Source organism: Chenopodium album, chromosome 6, assembly GCF_948465745.1.
Source record: "Chenopodium album chromosome 6, dcCheAlbu1.1, whole genome shotgun sequence".
NCBI classification, from domain to species: Eukaryota; Viridiplantae; Streptophyta; class Magnoliopsida; order Caryophyllales; family Amaranthaceae; genus Chenopodium; species Chenopodium album.
In genome coordinates this window covers 69,056,991-69,076,686 of record NC_137839.1, presented here as the reverse complement: position 1 = coordinate 69,076,686, position 19,696 = coordinate 69,056,991, and the positions used below count along the sequence as shown (strand labels likewise).

The 19,696-nt window shown below is 33.1% G+C and overlaps 1 protein-coding gene and 1 pseudogene across 1 annotated transcript; both read left to right on the top strand.

The window, feature by feature from the left end:
- Nucleotides 1–260: 260 nt before the first annotated feature.
- Nucleotides 261–779, top strand: LOC145637113 (abscisic acid receptor PYL12 pseudogene; annotated as a pseudogene).
- A 4,559-nt stretch (nt 780–5,338) lies between these two features.
- Nucleotides 5,339–10,623, top strand: LOC145635093 (cysteine protease XCP2-like). Its single transcript, XM_081686386.1, has 5 exons — nt 5,339–5,975; nt 7,471–7,703; nt 8,006–8,143; nt 8,619–9,425; nt 10,101–10,623. The coding sequence occupies exons 1-5, from the start codon at nt 5,522–5,524 to the stop codon at nt 10,239–10,241; spliced, it is 1,773 nt and encodes a 590-aa protein (XP_081542512.1). The 5' UTR covers nt 5,339–5,521; the 3' UTR covers nt 10,242–10,623.
- The last annotated feature ends 9,073 nt before the right edge of the window (nt 10,624–19,696 follow it).

Sequence of the window (19,696 nt, the reverse complement as noted above, 5' to 3'; positions counted from 1 at the left end):
CAAGGATGATATCTATTGTCCTCAAGTTAGCATGGTCTATATCCTCCTTCACGAGGCAAACTTAAGTAAATACTAATAATTCGTATTACAATTGAATTCTTACATCCTAATATTTAAGACCGCCTTTGATGATGTGAGTATTTATGAATCGCCAATTCTATATTTCTATATATATAGTCTTAGTATAAAATTCGTACCACATAAAGTAATTGTACTCGCTCTTATACATAAATCACCTTCTTTAAATCTCCTACAATATAATGGTAAGTCAAGTTCAACGTCACCGTTGTGGCTCACAAATCTTACAAACCATCAATGCACCGCTCCCAGTGGTGTGGTCCTTGATCCGCCGGTTTGACCGGCCCCATGTTTTTAAGAAACTTGTCCAAACTTGCACCCTAATATCTGGGACCGGAGAGGTCGGATCAATTCGCCAGATTTTTTTTGAATCAGGTTTGCCAGGCAAAACTAGCATAGAAAGGCTTGAGAGAATGGACGAGGAGCATCATATAAGTGTGTATCGAGTAATTGATGGGGATCACAAGCTAGTCAATTTTCACGTCACCACCTCACTACGCGAGGTGGTAGTGAATGGAAATGGAAATAAAACGACGTTGGTTGTTGAGTCTTATACTGTGGACGTACCCAATGATAGTAACGAGAAAGACACATGCTTGTTTGCTAATACTATAATTGAGCTTAATCTCAAGAATCTGGCTATTGTTGTGGAGAAAATGATTTCCGGTAGAAAAGTCAATCAAGAGAGAAATTCCACTTGACAACCTTTGGCAAATATAGCAAAAATTTACCACTTTTTTTGCCGTCGTCCATTCAAAAAGAAAACTTTACAATGAAGTCTTCTAAAATCTAAAGTCAACAAACTTTTTTTTTTTTTAATATGGAAAAAACAATAAAACTACGATAGTTTTTTTAGTTATGTATTATAGTTTTTGCGATTTTGCATTGTACTTGATATATTTCATGTTCGATTATATAGAGTAAGAGTACTTCGTACAATGGAGCTTGATAGTGGTTCTCCTTCAATTGGTCTTAGGTGCATCCTCATGCACCTAAGATAGGTGCAACAAGGGAAGGCCTAAATCGCACGGCCCAATTAATAACCCAGACAACAAAAATCCGCGATCCGCCAAAATCCACACTACGCTCTATAAAATGAACATATAGTAAAAAAATATGAACATGAAAAAAATGAACATTTAATAATAAAAAATGAACATGTAAAAAAATGAACATTTATTACTTATAATGTATATGTTTCATAATCATATTATTTTTTATTTCTTCAAATTTTTATGTTCATAATTAAATGCATTATATTCATAATAATATTTTATATGTTCATATATAATTTCAAATATTCATAATGTAAATATGTGTTGTTCATGAAATATTAATTAAATATGTTTATGCATATGTTGTCTTTCTTAAATGTTTATGTTCATATTTTTTTTTACATATATGTTCACATTTTAAATGCTTATATTCACTTTAAGAAAACCAATGCTTACGTTCATATTTGAAATGTTATGTTCACTTTCTGAAATGCATAGGTTCATATTTTTTTTTGCCTATGTTCACTTTCTGAAAAGCTAATGTTCACATTTAAAGGAACCTATGCATATGTTCATAATGTAAATATTTGTTGTTCATAAAATATTCTCATTAAGCCTGTTTATGCATATGTTCTCTTTCTTGAGTGCATATTTTCATATTTGTTACGCATATGTTCACCTTTTAAATGCTTATATCCACTTTAAGGAAACCAATGCTTACGTTCATATTTTGAATTGTTATGTTTACTTTCTGAAATGCATATGTTCATATTTTTTATGCCTATGTTCACTTTATGAAAAGCTAATGTTCACATTTAAGGGAATCTATGCATATGTTCATATTTTACATAATTATGTTCGTCGATAAAAAAAATGCAAAAAATCAGATGAAATTCATACACAACTGAAATTGATCGAAGCTAAAAAAAAAATCAATTCATATGAATTCAAAAGTTAGATAAACTTAATCAATCGAAATTAAGCATAAATTCACCACATAATAAATTCAATTGAAAAATTGAAACAAAAGATTAAAAAAAAAAAAACAGAGGAAAAGAAAATCATAATGATATTTTTTATCATATTATCCAATCGAAACAGATGCAAAAACAGAGAATAATTTTTCCAGAAAAAACAGAGGAAAAAGGAATTAAAGAAGGAGAAAAAAACAGGGAATAATTTTTCCAAAAAAAAAAAAAAAAGAAAAAAAGAGAACAAAATTAGTGATGAAAATTTTAATGAAAAACTTTGATGAGAATTAGGAAAGATAGGAGAAGAGAGAGAATTGGAAAAGAGGAAACCAAAAAATTTGAAAAAGGCAACTAAGTATCTTATGCGGGAAGAAACGTTAGAGAACACTAAATATGTGTGGCTGCGTTTCACGTAGTTTCTCCTGCGTTTTGATAGTGACACCTATTTCTAGGTGTATGAGGTTACACCTAAGAATATGCCGTTCTCCTTCTCCCCATCTCAGTTGCAGGCCTTTGGTCTAGTACGTGATTAAATTTCATGGGCCTAACTTGATGGCTCTATATAGATTATTAGTTTTTCTATACAGGCATTAGCATAAGCCCATAGGCCATAAATAACTAAAAATGTTACGTACGAAATACTCTCTCCGTTTTTAAATACTTGCTCCATTTCTATTTTTAACACTATTTATTTGTCCTACTTTGACTAATGTTTGTGACTTATACATAAGAAAAGATATAGTCTTGTGTGTACTTGTTGGAATCATCTCAATGAATAGATTATTAATTTTCAATTGTTAGAATTTATACTTATTGATAATCAATATATACTTATACTAAAGGCGAAATCAGAAATGACACTTGTCATAACCTGGTTAAAAATTTTCCCTCCAAAAGGTTTTTTTTTAAATTTTTTTTTCAAAGTTTCTTAGAGAAGTATTTAATTTAATACTTACTTTACAATAATATTTCTTTTCTATTTGGCAAGTATATTCATTTTTACACATTCAACAAAGATTTATTTATTTATTTTATGACGGGAACAAAATCATATAATACAATAATGTAATCTTATCTATAACTTTGTAATGTAATCCATAGTTATTTTTATTAGCCGTGCATGCATTTCTTCTTCGTTTTCTTTAATGATTTAAAAAATTCGTAATTACAGAACTTTCATCCTATTTTGCAATTTGATATTATTTTTTATAGTAAAATAATTGTATTAAACTAATGATAAATATTGAAATTACCGTGCATGGCACGGGATCTAACCTAGTTAAAGATATAAGTGATCAAAAATTAGCATCGGCATGCGTGTCCAAGAGAAATGGAGCAAGTATTTAAAAACGGAGGGAGTACTACTTAATTTTTATGTGCAACTTTGGGGTATTATTTGTGAAATATAAAATATTCCAAAGTTGCTCATAAAAATTTACGAGGTAGTAGTACATTTTACAAACCAATGCTTTTTTTAAGCAACTCACATCAAAATAATGATCCCTAATCAAATAACTCTAGCCATATAACCCTTGACCAATCGAGTGGACATGTTCTTTTGAGCTTCTAGGCAAACATAGCAAATTTTAGCAGAATAGATTAAGTCAGCAGAGCAAAGCAGATTATGGCTCAACTGAGACAGAATAGATTTTAACAGAGCAGCTTAAAAGACACAGGATTGGTCGAGTAACTTTAACAACACAACCTCTGATCGAGTAAACCCTGACCAGGTAACCTTGCATGCCATACTGTGTGACTAGCCACATATGCAAATCAGCCCCGTATCTGAGATTTTGGTGGCCTAAGGGCAAACTATCAATTTGGGGCCCTAATTTAGGAGTGATGTTAATATAAAAATTTGAATTTTAAGGGTATGCCAAAAAATGATAAAAGGAATTTTAGGATATGCTTATTAACATCATAATTCACAAAAAATTAAATACCTTTTTTTTTTTTTTATTAAGTTTTAAGTTACAAAAAAAAAAAAAAAAAAAAAAAAAAAATATATATATATCACCTTTTTTTTTTTTATCTAACACCATCTGCTCTGCTTCCACCATAGTGTATATTGTATACAATTGTTTATTAACATCAAAACCCATCAATTTTCTGGGCAAAAAATTAAACCATTCAACCTGCACACAAAAAATTGTTTTACCTTTCAAACACAAAACCTATCAATTTTCTGGGCAAAAAGTCAAAAACTTTCACACAAAAAATTCTACTAACAATTACATCAAAAACATGATAACTACGCCAATATTTTCATGTAAACTCCTAAAAAGTAAATTAGAAACAAATTAAATAAACTGAACCTTCAAGAGGTATGACTGTATGATGAATTCCTTAAAGCTTTTGAATGGAAAGTTTTCCTAATTGTTATCTTTCTCTCTCTTCATGATATATTTGATTTTAAATTGGGAAATTGAAATTTTTGATGTGGTTATTACGGAATTGAAGCAAATTAAGGGAGTAATATAAATTTTTGGTGTAATTTTTTTGGGAAATGATAAATTATTATTTCCAATAATAAGGAGTACTAGATTACAGGGAAGAATTGAAAAATTTTAATGGGCTTGACACTTTGACATAAGTTCTTCAATTACGGAGCCCATTTAACGGAGTTCAGCTTTCCATTTTGGGGCCCTGGGTGGCCGCCCCGGTTGCCCCGCCCCAGATACGGCCTGATGCAAATTTGTGTTCATGTTTACTACTATAAGCTAACAAATTCCTGCCAAATTACAATCCAAGTGCGGCTAATTAACTATTTGTATACCTTTGTTCTTTTTTAACCTTATATTATTTGGGTTTTTTTTTTTTTTTTTTTTTTTTTTTTTTTTTTTTTTTTAATTAGAAATCCAAATTCAACAAAAAGCAAAATTAGGTACCTAATTTACAATGACTTTTTTGTCATTTACCACCATTTAAATTTATTTTATTTTAAGGGAAGTCAATCTAAACCAAGTTATATTGAACTTATTTCTAATTCAGTTTAGGTCAATTCAATTCAGTTTAATTTAGGTCGTTTCATTCCGTTAAGCTTATTTCCCTTCAACTTAAAAGAACATGATATTAAACAAGTGCGGTTGTTAAGATTAGGGTCTGTTCTCATACAATTATTTTCACTTCAGTTTAATTCATAATTTCCTTCTCTTATAAAGTATTCATTTCAGTTCAGTTCGGTTCAACTCAAGTTCACTTCAATTCACCTGGTTCAGTGATCCTAAATTTTAAAAATGAGCAACCCCCGAAAAAAAATGCAACCTAAAATACTGACAACAGTGACAAGGCAGCTCAATAATTTTAAGCAAATTAGGAATACTTGCAATTTTAATAAGAGCAAACTAACAAAATCCATGAATCTAATACAGAAACAAAACAGAACAATTCAAATGTTCACCAAATCAAATCAAAACAACAATATAATCAAAATCAACCATTTAATTCAAATCCAAACTCAGTCTTCCCAAATTACAAATGGGTACCCATAAACCAATCCACCATCTTCTTTTCTACTCTCTCTTCCTCTTACCATGTCTCTGTTGGACCGGACTTCCTGGGTTCGAACCGGAAGACCTCCGATCATCGAGCCGGGTAAAGGAGTTATTCCAGCAATGGAGGGATGAACATGGAATGTCTTATGATCAAGTGGAGGAGTCAACGAGAAGGTTCGAGAACTTTGAAAGGAATCTGAAATTTGTTGTTGAGAGAAATTTGAACCGGACAGGGTTTACGGTTGGGTTGAACCGGTTTAGTGATTTGAGTAATGAGGAGTTTAGAGAGAGGTATTTGGGTAAGGTGAAGAGTCCGGTTCGGCTGGGTCAATGGAGGGATACGCGCGAGAGTTTGGTGTTGAGTTGCGACGCGCCGCCGTCTTTGGATTGGAGGGAGATGGGGGTGGTTACTCCGGTTAAGGATCAGGGTGTTTGTGGTATGTATCTTTATACTCTCTGTTTTTCATTTTTTAATACTCTCCGATCAAAGATCATTTTTTTTACACTCCAATAGAATACGAATACTGTAAATTTTCAAGTGTTGCAACAAAAATTAGTAGGTGGTAGTTTTTTGTAAAAAATAACACATTCCTTAGACAAGTTACTATCTCCGGTTCAATTTAATCGCAACAAAGGGGTATTATTTGTGAGCCATAAAATATTCCTTTATTGCGAGTAAATTGAACCAGAGGCAGTATTTGAAGAAAGGTTAGATAAGGTAAAGAAAAAAAAAAAAAGGTTTACTAAAATACTCCTACTCTATTTATATTGTAGGTGGTAAAACATTCTTAGGCTATATGGTGTACTAGTGTGTCTATAATTCTATATGGTGTGTTAGTATACTTGGTATGTTATTGGGACTCTTCGTTTCACCTTAAATAGTTAAATACCTATATTTGACTCTAAACACTGGGACATGAATATGAGGCTTAGACACATAGAGAAATTTTCACTAAACAGCAAGTCAACACTTACCCGTATCAGACATGGGTATATCGAGCCTAAGTAACATAAAACTTGCAACATTTTGAAAAACAACTAGCTAAGAATGCTAACAAAGGGGTACAAATGGGCTTGAGATTCTCAACAATTAGCTGAGTTTTGAGTTTGGTTGTAGCTAGTTATTAATTTAATAAATGATCGAAGTTAAAACACGAACATTAATATACACATTTGTGTAAGTTTATGAGCTTGTTTGTTTATGTTCATGTACAACTTGATAATGTTCATGAATATAATCAATTGTGAACTTTTCACAAACTCTACAACCTTCTAAACGTATTGAGAAGCTCAGTTGAAAGCTTGTTCAAACTCGCCTGAACGAAATGCATATGAACATGAACAGCCAAACAGGGTAGTACTCATCTTGGTCGTTTATATACTTATTGCTAATGCACAAATTTAGCCATAAATTTTTGTGTGGCAATGTGATGATTGGTGAACTTTTGAGCTACTCTCATGATTTTTACAGTTCAAAATTTTAAACTTGTTATTGAAATTCAGTGTCTTAATTGGCACATTAGTTACTGAACATGGGATTATATTCATTTTGAAGATTTTCTAGAAAATATATAGCTTCAAACCTGTCTTCAAAGTGTTACATTAGTGCAATTAACTTTAATCTATTTCGATAGCTTCTAAATCAATACGAAGTATTAAACTATCTAATCTGTCAAAAGTGACTGCCCTTGTTTTGCCTTTCAATCCTAACTCAGGGCATATAGTTTTCCCGGAAGTAACCTATGCTTTTTAGAATAGACAACGACTTGATAAAGTCTATTGTTTCGCATAAGGGGTAAAACAATGTACAAAGTATACTAGCTAGGTATTACAAATTTCATGGAATTATAAGTTGTGCAAGTATAGGAATATTGACAGAAAAGGAATTTATTGTAATTCAGTAATTACATGCCCTGTGACTTGTGCATACAGGAAGCAGCTGGGCATTCTCTTCTATTGGTGCTATTGAAGGAATCAACGCGATCAATAAGAAAGAACTCATCAGCCTCTCAGAGCAGGAGCTTGTAGATTGTGACAAGGATGATGATGGCTGCGATGGGGGTTACATGGGTAATGCGTTCAAGTGGGTCACAAACAATGGTGGTGTTGGGGGTGAAGCTAATTACCCTTACAGTGGAAGTGGTGGTACCTGTACTACCAACAAGGTCCTACTCAGTTTTCTTCACGTTCATGAGATGTTAATGTCAATGATGTGAGTTGTTTGCTAGCAAGCTATATTACTCGGACTTGGGTACCCATGTCAGACATGAGTATCTGTCTAAAGAGTCAGACTCGCCATCTAATTAGAATTTTGTAGAATTCTGGTCCCAAATGAAGTATATCATGTCCATACCCATGTTGAAGGGATCCAACATGGGTATGTGACGTGAAATTTAGATTTCAGCTTAGCTAACAAATGATCAGTTGCCTGCTAAGCATGTCTGAACTCAATTTTCTTGTTTCTCAGATGGAAAAGAAGATTGTAAACATTAATGGCTATGGACATGTGGAAGAAACAGAGACCGCTCTCCTGTGTGCAACTGTAAGACAGCCTATAAGTGTTGGCATAGATGGATCATCTATTGACTTTCAGCTGTATACTGGAGTAAGTATATGCTAACATCTATGACTGATTTTATACATATTGATGTATGTTTATATGTATAATGTTAAAAGAGTCATGTTTTTCTGCATATTTCATTTTTTTTTGTATGTTACCAAATATGTGGTAACAGTTCAGAATGCAGATGTATATCTTGACGAAAAACATATGAAATTTGAACCAAATTCCTGTTCAATCTACCCAACTTCAAAGTAATTATTATGCACTTCATTCTCTCTACAATTTCATATATGCTGGAACCTTGATATGCTGATTGATATTAGTCTTACTCTGTAGAATTTAATCTTCTTGTTATCAGATTTTAAGTCCAATCTAGTGCATTTAAAATTAAAAAGTAACTAGGTCTCAGTAATCTCCCTTTCACACTCAGGTTTTGAGGTTTCATTCTTATCGAAAATCTGATCAGTTAACATTGGAATATTCGTTGCTGAAAGATTGTTCCATATGTTCTGAGTAGGGAATTTATGATGGTGCTTGCTCGAGCAATCCAGATGACATCAACCATGCTGTTCTGATAGTTGGCTACGGCTCTGAAGGAAACAAGGATTATTGGATAGTGAAGAACTCTTGGGGCACTAGATGGGGAATGAACGGCTACATATACATAAGAAGGAACACTGACTTACCATACGGAGTTTGTGGAATCAATGCCTTAGTTTCATATCCTTCTCAGACAACTTTATTAGCTTCATCTCCTTACCCTTCTCCATCTTCTGATACTTCCCCAACACTTCCACCTCCACTACCTTCCCCACCTCATCCGCAGCCTTCCCCTCCTACTGCCACTCCTCCATCTTTCCAATCACCGCCTCCTCCACTGCCTTCCCCACTTCCTCCCACACCTACTCCATCTCCTACAACACCGCCTCCTCTGCTGCCTTCACCTCCTCCCACACCTACTCCATCTCCTACAACACCGCCTCCTCTGCTGCCTTCACCTCCTCCCACACCTACTCCATCTCCTCCAACACCACCTCCTCTGCAGCCTTCCCCTCCCCCCGTTTCTCCTCCATCACCACCTCCACCACCACCGTCTCATCCTCCTCCACATCCTTCCCCTCCCCCACCTCCCTCACCTAGTAAATGCGGAGATTTCTCATACTGTCTGCCAGGACAGACTTGCTGTTGCCTATATGAATCTTTTGGATTTTGTCTGATTCAAGGTTGCTGTGACTACACCAACGCTGTTTGCTGCCCTGAATCAGACTACTGTTGCCCTCATGAATATCCCATCTGTGATGTTTATGGTGGATTATGCCTCAAGGTATTTCAACTTAATGTTTAAAATTTTATAAGTACGAAAACATGCATGAATATTTATGAGTTTTACCTGTGCTTTGAGATTATTCAGGGTAAACCCCATTTTGGAGGTGCCTTGTAAAAAAAAAAATCATTTTCTTGTACTTGTAGTCTCGTTTTATATATGATAATATATAGGAAAAACTTTTTTTTATTTGACAAATCACCCCTAAAACATTGGATTATTCCAAAACAACCAAAGAAATTTGGATGAAACATAGGATTATACTTCCTCCGTTCTTTTTTTATTGCACCATAAGGGGTTTCACGCTTGCCAATGCATTACTTTGGCTATTAATATCTTTAATTATACTTTTGTAAAAATTATAAATAATTGATATTTGAAAAGTAAATTTCAAGACGAATCTAACTGAATCTCACATGACTGTGTTTTTTCTAATAGATAAATCACAAAAGACGGTCAAAGAAGATTAAGTGAATAATGTAAAAGTGCTTATGATGCAATAAAAGAAAAACGGAGGAAGTATATCATGTCAATTATTCCTAAAAAGTTAATTTATCCACTCTTCTACAATATCACAAAAAAGTTTTTGCTTTGCATAATCCTTCAAAGTGTTATCTTTCAAAGCTCTTATCCTTCTCGATCCTCATCAATCTTTCTTACCCTAATGTTGTCTAGAAATTGGATGACCGCCTCGGTGCTGCTTTGATGAGGAAGAAGTGGGCAAAGCTCACATTACCCTGGAGTAAACCTGAAGAAAATACAGAAATGACTTATCAGCCACTCAAATGGAGGATGAATGGGTTTGCAGCAGTGTGATGATCTTAATGATTATGCCTTTTTAATGTTGTTCAAGGTAAAGTTTGCTCATCTTTCCTCAATCTGCTAAACATTCATACGAGTTAACAATTGTTGATCATTATCTCAACTTCTGCCTATACTTGTTTTAACACGGCGATATCATTGTATGTCATTCTTCTTTAGAAATAAGTTGAGAAGATTTGCATCAAACATGCATGTAAAAAGAAAATAAGTGTGTTGAGTAAATGATGTAAACTCAAATTCATGCTCCACTGTTAGTATGCTTTGTAACATAATAATTTTATATGCAGCAATTATTTCTCTATGTAAAAGTTTCTTTTTGTTGGAAAGACAAGATTAAATACATTGAATTTTTATAATACAACATTTTGAGATTCTAGGGGTTAACAATCTTAACACAGTTATGGAGACACCCATACATCCATACATGTTAGTAGACTGTAATAATGTGGGATGCAGCTACCGGACCACCGTTTTTACGACCATGGGCAAAAGAACAATTATGGAAAGAAGAATCAGAAGATCGAGAAGGTGCCCTTAGTTATCAAACACACATACAAGTTTTGAACTTTCTTCTTCAAGAAGTTGAAAAGTTGTAATAGTTCACTTACTATAACATCACCCAAGATAGCTTAGGGCCTGTTCTCATGCGTTTACTTCAGTTCAGTTCAGCTCTAATAAGTTCAGTTCAGTTCAGCTCAACTCCTAATTTCCTTCTCTTATAAAAAAATTCATTTCAGTTCAGTTCAGTTCAGCTCTAATAAGTTAAGTTAAGTTAAGTTCAGTTTAGTTCAGTTCACTTCAGTCAATGAGAATAGACCCTTAGTGTCAAATTCATGCCCCACACCCTTGCAACCGTTGCATGGGTCATTGTGTGTTGGAGTACATCGTAGCCTAGGGACCGGCAACCTATCATAGTTCAAGTTCTTGGAATCGGATTATGTGATTTGCTCTTGCCTTTTTGGCAGCAAGGGCGCAAGCCTTGTGTGGAAATGCAGCTTGTGAGCACGAAGTAATACAAGAAGCCATCACAAGCCCCCATCACCCACACTTTGTCTTCAAAAGATATAGGAGTGTCCTTGAGATTACTCCCTAAAAAGTGTTATCTCGTTTAAAAAAAATACTTCGTATTATAGACACTAGTTTTGTGCCCGTGCGAGGCCCGGGTTGTTTATTGAATTTGAAGATATATTTTTAATCTATATGTCAAAATTTAAAACATATTATTGATACAAAATTACTTAGGAATTGATGTGTTTTTGTGACGATTTAAACTTGTAGACATGTAATGACTAATAATAATAATATTGGTGAAAAATATTTCTTGACCCGTAACCTGAAATAATGACCCTGCCTAAAATGACTGGTAACCCGACCTAATTTACAGGTCTACACACAACAATAAAATTACATTAGACTCCGAAGTATATTATTTTAATTACTTAGAATATATTATAAACAATGGATGTGGCACATTTTGAACTAATTCCTTCGTTCCGAAAAAAATATTATGATACAAAAAAATAAATTTATATGATAATTTATGAGAGTTATAATCTAATTATTTTTTCAATAGTACTTTATTAAAAATAAAACTCTAAATTAATTTTATCCTAAAATTATATCCAAATTTGATTGAAAATAAAATTCTAAATTAACTTTTTTATCCTACAAATTGAATTCTATATAACTCTATCCTACGTGGCACAACACTTGGTGAAAAGTTGGAACGTCAAGTGTCACTGCCTCTTCGCCTGGCTAAAAGTTTAGCTTTATATATTAGTTATACTAGATTAATCCCGTGCGATGCACGGTTTTATAATAAGAATTGAATTATAAACTTTTAACACACATTGAAATAAAATAACTACTTCCTCCGTTTTCCTAATTAATTTTTTATTAAATATGAATATACAATTCCCAAAAGTGCATAATTTTCATATTTAATTAGGAAATTTCAATTAAATTATATTATTCACTATTGTTAACAAATCATAACTAAATAACATAATATCTCTTGTCAAAAAAATTAGAACAACTTCCTTTGAGTCTCTGCACCTATCCTTTTTTTTATCGTTGCTTTCTGAATCTTTATTTTTTGCTTTTGACAAAACGAGTTGGCTCAGGATTGCCCATTTTTATTAATTCCAGGGTTTCTCTGAATTTGAAAGTTTTCACTTAGTAGGTCTCCATACTAAGGCTCAAGCCAATTAAGTCCGTAGCGTCTACCAACAAAAAAAATATATATCTATAGAAAACCAAAAATTTTAAAATTCAGATGGAATTTAATTTTCAAAACAATGTTAAATAGGGTAGCTTGTAAAGGAAAAATATGACATCATTCATGTATTTTGGTGGAAAAAAATAAAATAAGAAAGTGACACGTGATGACATCAGCGGTTGTTACTTTAGTATATATATATATATATATATATATATATATATATATATATATATATATATATATAGATGATTGTGTCGTTGCATGGCACCCCTTACTCACCTAAATAAGTAATACTATAAGAAACTCGTGATTCAGTCTTGCTTGTACCTGCCTTATTAAATTAACTAGCTCATATGATGCTAGCTCGCCCCAATAACCCAGACTACATTGCCAAAAGATAGGCCAGGTTAGCTTGTTGGGGATTCAAACGTCCATTTGTTTATCTTTGTGCTGCCAAGCCCCTTTTTGCACATGGCTTGCATCTTTGCTAATTGGAGTAGGGTTGTTTAGAGTGAGGTTTAGACTGCACCAAACCGCAATTATGCGGTTTTTGGTTTGAAAATTACGATGCAGTTTTTAAAATTGACCAATTCACGGTTTGCGGCTTGATGCGGTTTTCAAAAAAAATTTAGACCAAATTGTACTTTGATGCGATTCACGCCTTTTATACTATATTTTTATTAAAATTTTTTTTTAAAAGAACTACTCCCTCCGTCCCAAATTACTCGCAACGACTTGACTTTTTGCACTATTCACACATCTCCCTTTGACCATCTTTTTTAACTAGTATATGAAAGTCAATGTAATCATGTAAGATGTTGTTGGGTCTATTTAAATGTATAGTTTCTTAATATAAACTTTTTATAACTTATATAATAAATATATAATAAAAGATATCAACGGTCAAACATGTGCATTGACAAGTGTGTCCAGTCAAAACGTTGCAAGTAAACTGGACAGAGGGAGTACAAGCTAATTAAAGGTTAAAAAAATGTGTAATATTTAAATTATAAATTAATAATCACAAAATAAAAGTAAAGTATAATTTTAAAAAGATATGGCTAAACCGCAAAACGCAACACATCAAACTGCATTTTATGGTGCGGTTTAAAAAAAATACAAACCGCACCGCGAACACCCCTGAGTAGGAGGCAAGAGCGTAACACGTCATATGGTGTAAATATGTTCGGACCGTGACATATGGACATGTTTCTCCTTAGAGCAAGATTATTGAAGAGGATACTCACATCCTCTCTTCTACTCTTCTCCTTTTCTTCTTTTAACACATCATATTCTCTTTCTTTCACATAACTTCCCACTATCTCTTTCCTCTTCCTCTTCCTATTTCTTTATTTTTCCACACATCAAAGAGGATCCTCTCTCCCTTCCTCACTCATACTTTATATACCCCACCACATATTATCTTTCTTAACAAAACATTTAATTTTGGAACAATTATAATTTCAAGTGATAAAACGCGCTTTTGTACATAATCCTCTTCTTAATATAATCAAGCAATTAAACTCCATTTTAATTAATTTTAAATCAGATTTTATCATAATAAAACACTTGTTTTTATTTCGAATCAAAATCATTATTTTTTCTTAAAAGATATAATCATCAATCCTAATGTTATTAGAATTTAAAATAACCTTCTAGACTATTCTAGAAGATTAGAATTAATCCTAATAATTTTAGGAATAATAATTAATGGGCCCTCCACTAGATCATTGGGCCATAAAACCATTTCAAACCCAATTTAGCATTTGGACCATAACTTCCTCATTATTCATCGGAATTGGGTTTATAATATATCATTGGAAAGCTCTTTACGAGCTCGACCCAACTACACTATTATTGGACCCTTGTCACGGACCAAGCCAAATTAGACTGGCTATTTTCACAAAATAGAATAGATTTTTGAAAACAGAAAGAAAGATTTTTAAAACAAACGCATCACAAGACTTTTCACATTTTCACCTCATAATCAAACGACGTGAAAAGTACTTATCAATGGGTTTGGTGTAATCCCCCATATTTTAAATATATTATAAATGAAATTATATATTATTTATAATATTTATTTGTATTTTTCCGAAATTTAATTTCAAAAGTTTCAATTTTTAATTTTGGGTCGAAAATTATTTTGATACAAATTTTTATACATACCTTCATTCTATAATTCATGTCCAAACAATCAAAGCCAATCTCACTTTACTTACTTAATTGGCCCATTAATTTTTGAGGCCCAATTTTACTACTTACCCTACACCACTCTCTCTCCTATAAATACCCCATACATCCCCAAATTTTTCCCCACACAAAAGGTTAGTTGTTTTATTTTCCCTTTATTTTATTTATTTCCTTTATTTTATTTTCTTTTCTTTCCCTTTTCTTTTTTTCTTTCTTTCTTTCTTTCTTTTCTTTTCCTCCTCCTTCCTACGTGAGAAGCTGCTGCCGCCCAGCCACCTCCGGCGCACCCCCCCTGCCGCCACTTGGTCGTCGGCGACCACCCAGCCGGCGCCTGCCACCGCACCACCTTTCCCCCCTTCTTCTTCCTTTGTTTTCTTAATTTTGCTTAATGTTCATATAATTAGTTTTGGGTTTTGATTTTATAGTATAAAGTTTATATTTTTAGTATCAAAATCATGTTTTTGATGTTTTAAACTAATAATTTCAGATTATAATTGTTGTTATAATTTTCAGATTTTATAATTTTAAAACCTAGGGTTTCAATTTATTTAAATTGGGATTTTAGGGTTCTTATGACTAATTAAATTGGGGCTTTTGTTCCTATTGGATTTCTATTGATTAATTAAGCATAAAAACATGTTTTTAATGAAATTTTAAGAACTTTTAACCAAATTTATATTGCTGGAAATTTGTTTAAGTGTTAATTTGTGATTATTGGTTGTTTTCTAGGAGGTGATTATTCTCTAGGAGACTTCTAAGTGATTAAAAGTGGCACAAAGAATTGTTTATACGAGGTACGTACATGTCTACTTCGTTGTAAGTAGTATCATGTTTAGGTACCAAAGAAAAGAACTTAGTTTCATGATTAGAGAACACTTGGATGAAAATTGTTTGGTTATACATTTAATTAATTCATGTGCTTATGTTTATGAGACATGTTTTAGTGAATTGATTATGCTTGTATGGAATTATGGATGCAAACATGTTGAATTATATTGGATTAATTGTTTGTATGAAATGTTGATACAAGCATAATTTTATTGGATTGGTTTGTTAACCACATTTGGATTATTAAAGGATTGGAATTGAATGGTTTAAATGGAATGAATTTATTAATTATTCCACAAGGTTGTTATTTGTTTTATTTATTAATCAAGCATGACTTGTTAGTATGTTGAGTAAAGATGGATTAAGCCGAAATGGCTAGGTGGATTGACTATGTTCAACAATTTGGATAATTTGGAAGTTTAATGAAATTAAAGGTCAATTTGTGATGTGATCACCATTGTCCTAAATAAGATTAAAAGTAAATTGATGTATGATTTTTATGTATGGTCTATTTGATTGAGTCGGCTATCAATTAAAATTGTAATCACGTAAAGTGAAACATGGATGAGCAATAAAACTCTGGAAAGCGTGCACTTCTGGAGTATTGACAATTATGGGTTGGGGTACACGGTGGTAGCCCGTGGCTTTCCGAGGCTTGTTTGATCAACATGTCCTCTTTTCTTTTGGTATTTACATTTTATTTTATAATGAAAGTTAGATGGGATCCTAGACTAACTTTGTGAGAATAGAGTCGCGCCCATTCTTGCATCGCGCTAAACTTTTATTTTAAATGGTCATTTGGGACCAAAATGATTTGGTGGATTGGACAACCTCGTCTATTTCTTACTCCAAATTAAATTAATTAAATTAAATATAAAGAGTCGAGTGTTTAGAATTGATTAGCAAGTATGTTGAGTCGATTGAATTGTTTAAGTGTGGAGTCTTGATTAATGAATTCAAGTTGTATGTTTATTTACTTTAATTAGTTGAGCATGCTAGGTTTGGTACGTTGTAGCTTGTATGTACTCAGCTTTGCTGATTGCGTGCTTTTGTGTGTTTTCTTTTGGTCATGGCCTTCGCCTTTCAATGACCCTGTGATGATCCAATTATTACACTTGTATTATTGGGGAGCAGTATTGCACAGGTTAGCTTGATGATGTGAAGTTCGGGGATTTGACATACGCATTGTCAAGGGATTGGTGTGATTGAGAGTATTCGTTCTTTGTGTTGAACTTATTTATGTTTTACTATTTTAATTATGTTTTGGGATTTTGAATATTGGTTTGGTTTTAATAAGGGCCTTTATGGTTCCAATTTGTAAGCTTTGACTTATTGGTTTTCTAAATTATATTATTTAAAGATGTAAGTTGGATTTCCGCTGCAATACTTGGATAAAGCCTTAACGTTTTAACACGTGGCGGTTACATGCCAATGATTCTCATCTATTTTTATTTAAAGTAAGTGGTTTGGAAAAGGGAGAATTATTGGGGTGTTACATTTGGTTTTTGAGGAGACACATTTGGGTGTCTACAACTATGTATTTTGTGGGTGCTGATGGTTCGTGGATATTGGTGATTCGTGCGTGGATGTTAGTGGGTCGTGTGTGTGTGTTGGTGGTTCGTGGGTGGTTTGTGGCTTGCTATTTCGTGGGTTTTGGTGGTTTAGGTGGCTGTTTCGTGGGTGGGTTTGGTTTTTGGGTTTCAGATCTGGTGGTTTTTGGCCTTTAGGGTGGTTTTGTGGTTCTTAGGTGGATTTCGCATCGATGTATTGTGGCGGTTTCAGTGAGTTGTGGATGGTCGTTCATGGGTTTGGGGTGGCATGGGTGGTGGTTCTGGCGGCATGTGATGGTGGTATGGGCGGTTCTGGTTTGATTGTAATTGCTTTTTTTTTTTTAATAAATTTGATTAATAATTAGTTGCATGTCCATAACTTTCAATAATTATGTTTAAGAAGTTTTGCCTAGGAGTCCGCGCAATCCCCCTTTGTTGCAAATAATTATTAATGGAGGTAATGTATATTTTTATAAGGGCTTAATACTATTTTCTTAAGAGCTTAAAATTATCTTTAGATATTAAAATTTGAGTTATTTTGTAAAACAAAATTATACAAAATGATATATATAAAAATTGTGCATTGCACCGGCTTAAATCTAGTAAAAGGTATAAAGGTATGAGGAAAAAAGCATAACCCCTTCGACTATTTAAATTATTTCTCATAAAATAGGAAAATAAAAATAATAAAAGACGTTTAATGGCAGGTCGAATTAAAGAGTTGTAGTCCACATAGGATTCCTCATCGTATGCGCGCACACCCCACCCATCGGGCGATGGGTGGCGATGGTCGGACGAGCTGCACAAAGGTAGTTCAACCAGTGGGCACTGGTTTTCCATCGCCCCAACCATAGCTATGTCCATACGCACACCACCACACCACACCCCCACCCCACCCATTAAGCGATGGTTGAGCGATAGGTTGGCACCTTCGCAGGGTCGACTTCGAAGAGATGTAACTCAAAATCTAAGAATTGTATTGAAGTGTCCGACCTATAGTTGGAAATATCTTCAAATCTAGTTTTTAACCCAACTTGAATCACTCCGAACTCAAGTTATGATCAAAAGTGAGAACAAATGTCTATTTTGACACTTTATAAATTATCGTTTAACTTCATTTCTAACTCAAACTCATTTCTAAAAGATAAATAGCGACTATTGTGGATGCTACTTTCATTTCATATGCTTCTAAATCTCCACCTAAGCTTCCACAAACACATATCCTTCATTCAACGACTTCGATTCAACGATTTCGATCCATCGACTTTTCGTCCGTTCAGTATCTGATTCTTCAAAAACTACTCTGAAAGCGTCCAAATAATAAAACCTACCTGAAACATTAAAAACACACACACACACACACACACAAATGAAGCGTAATAGAGCACAAAATGGACAACTTACGCATTTACGGCTTAAAAAGCGACTAGTAGACCTAAAAAAGCAACTATAGAGTAGCATAAACGTGTCTATAAAATCCTACACAAGTGTAATTCATCAAATTTTATGCTATACATATTGTACAAATTCTTTGTTAAAAAATAAAAAAAACAAACAAAAATTGTGCAAATTCTTTTAGTCATGTATGTAGAACACTGCATGTTAAAGAGGTCTAGAAAGTAGAATGTTCTAGGCTTTGTACATGGAGCCGATGAATGAGCTATAAAAAGGGTGTCTCTCCCTCATTCGTAAATCATCAAAGCATTTATAAACACATTCAATGAATACAAAGTAAAATTTCTAAGCATGCATTTTTATCCTTTAAGTGCTTTAGTTTTCACATTTAAAAAAGTAATTCTGAGTGCATCATGAGCATCATGTACCTACATCCACCATCTACGAATCTACCTAGTGTTATTAATGCAAAAAAAAAAAAAAAAAAAAAAAAAAAAAAAAAAAGAAAAGAAAAAGTTGCATATGTTAATGATTAAAAATGTGCGTCGGTATGTAGGACAGTTGACAATCACTACAACAAATCATCACTTGTGCCACGAATTATGCCACGGGAATTCAAAATTCGTGGCATAATTTTAACTAGCCACGGGAAAAATAAAAATGATACAAAACCAAAATAAGAAGAATTATTTATGCCACGGGTATTTATTTTCCCGTAGCAAATGTATCACTTGTGCCATGAGTAGTGCATTTTCCGTGGCAAACTTTACATTTGTGCCACGATTAGTTATCCCGAGACAAATTTTGCACTAGTGTCACATACTCACATGTAAGAATTTTCCCATGACAAACGTACACTTATGCCACGGTTTTGGCTACCACAAAAAAAAAAAAAAAATCATATCTAGTTTAGATCTTCTCATGCCATGGAATAGAAAAAAATAACATACTATAACTTCATTAAAAATATATAATTACACATGAATTAGCCATGTTACTTCATTTTTTCGTTACTTCTAAAGTTGAAATACCATAAGCACTAGTTGATAAAAAATAGAATATTATTAAAATACACCAAAGAAATGCACGGGTTTTGCTCATTCCCTATAATAAATAAAATATAATAAAGAAAAAACCCGTTATCAAAGGCGCAATAATTTTTGTAAATTTTTTCTATATATTTAATCTATTTCTAATATACACTTAAATTTATTATTATATAAATGTTTGGATTTTTTTTTCGGTACAATGTCAATAAGTGC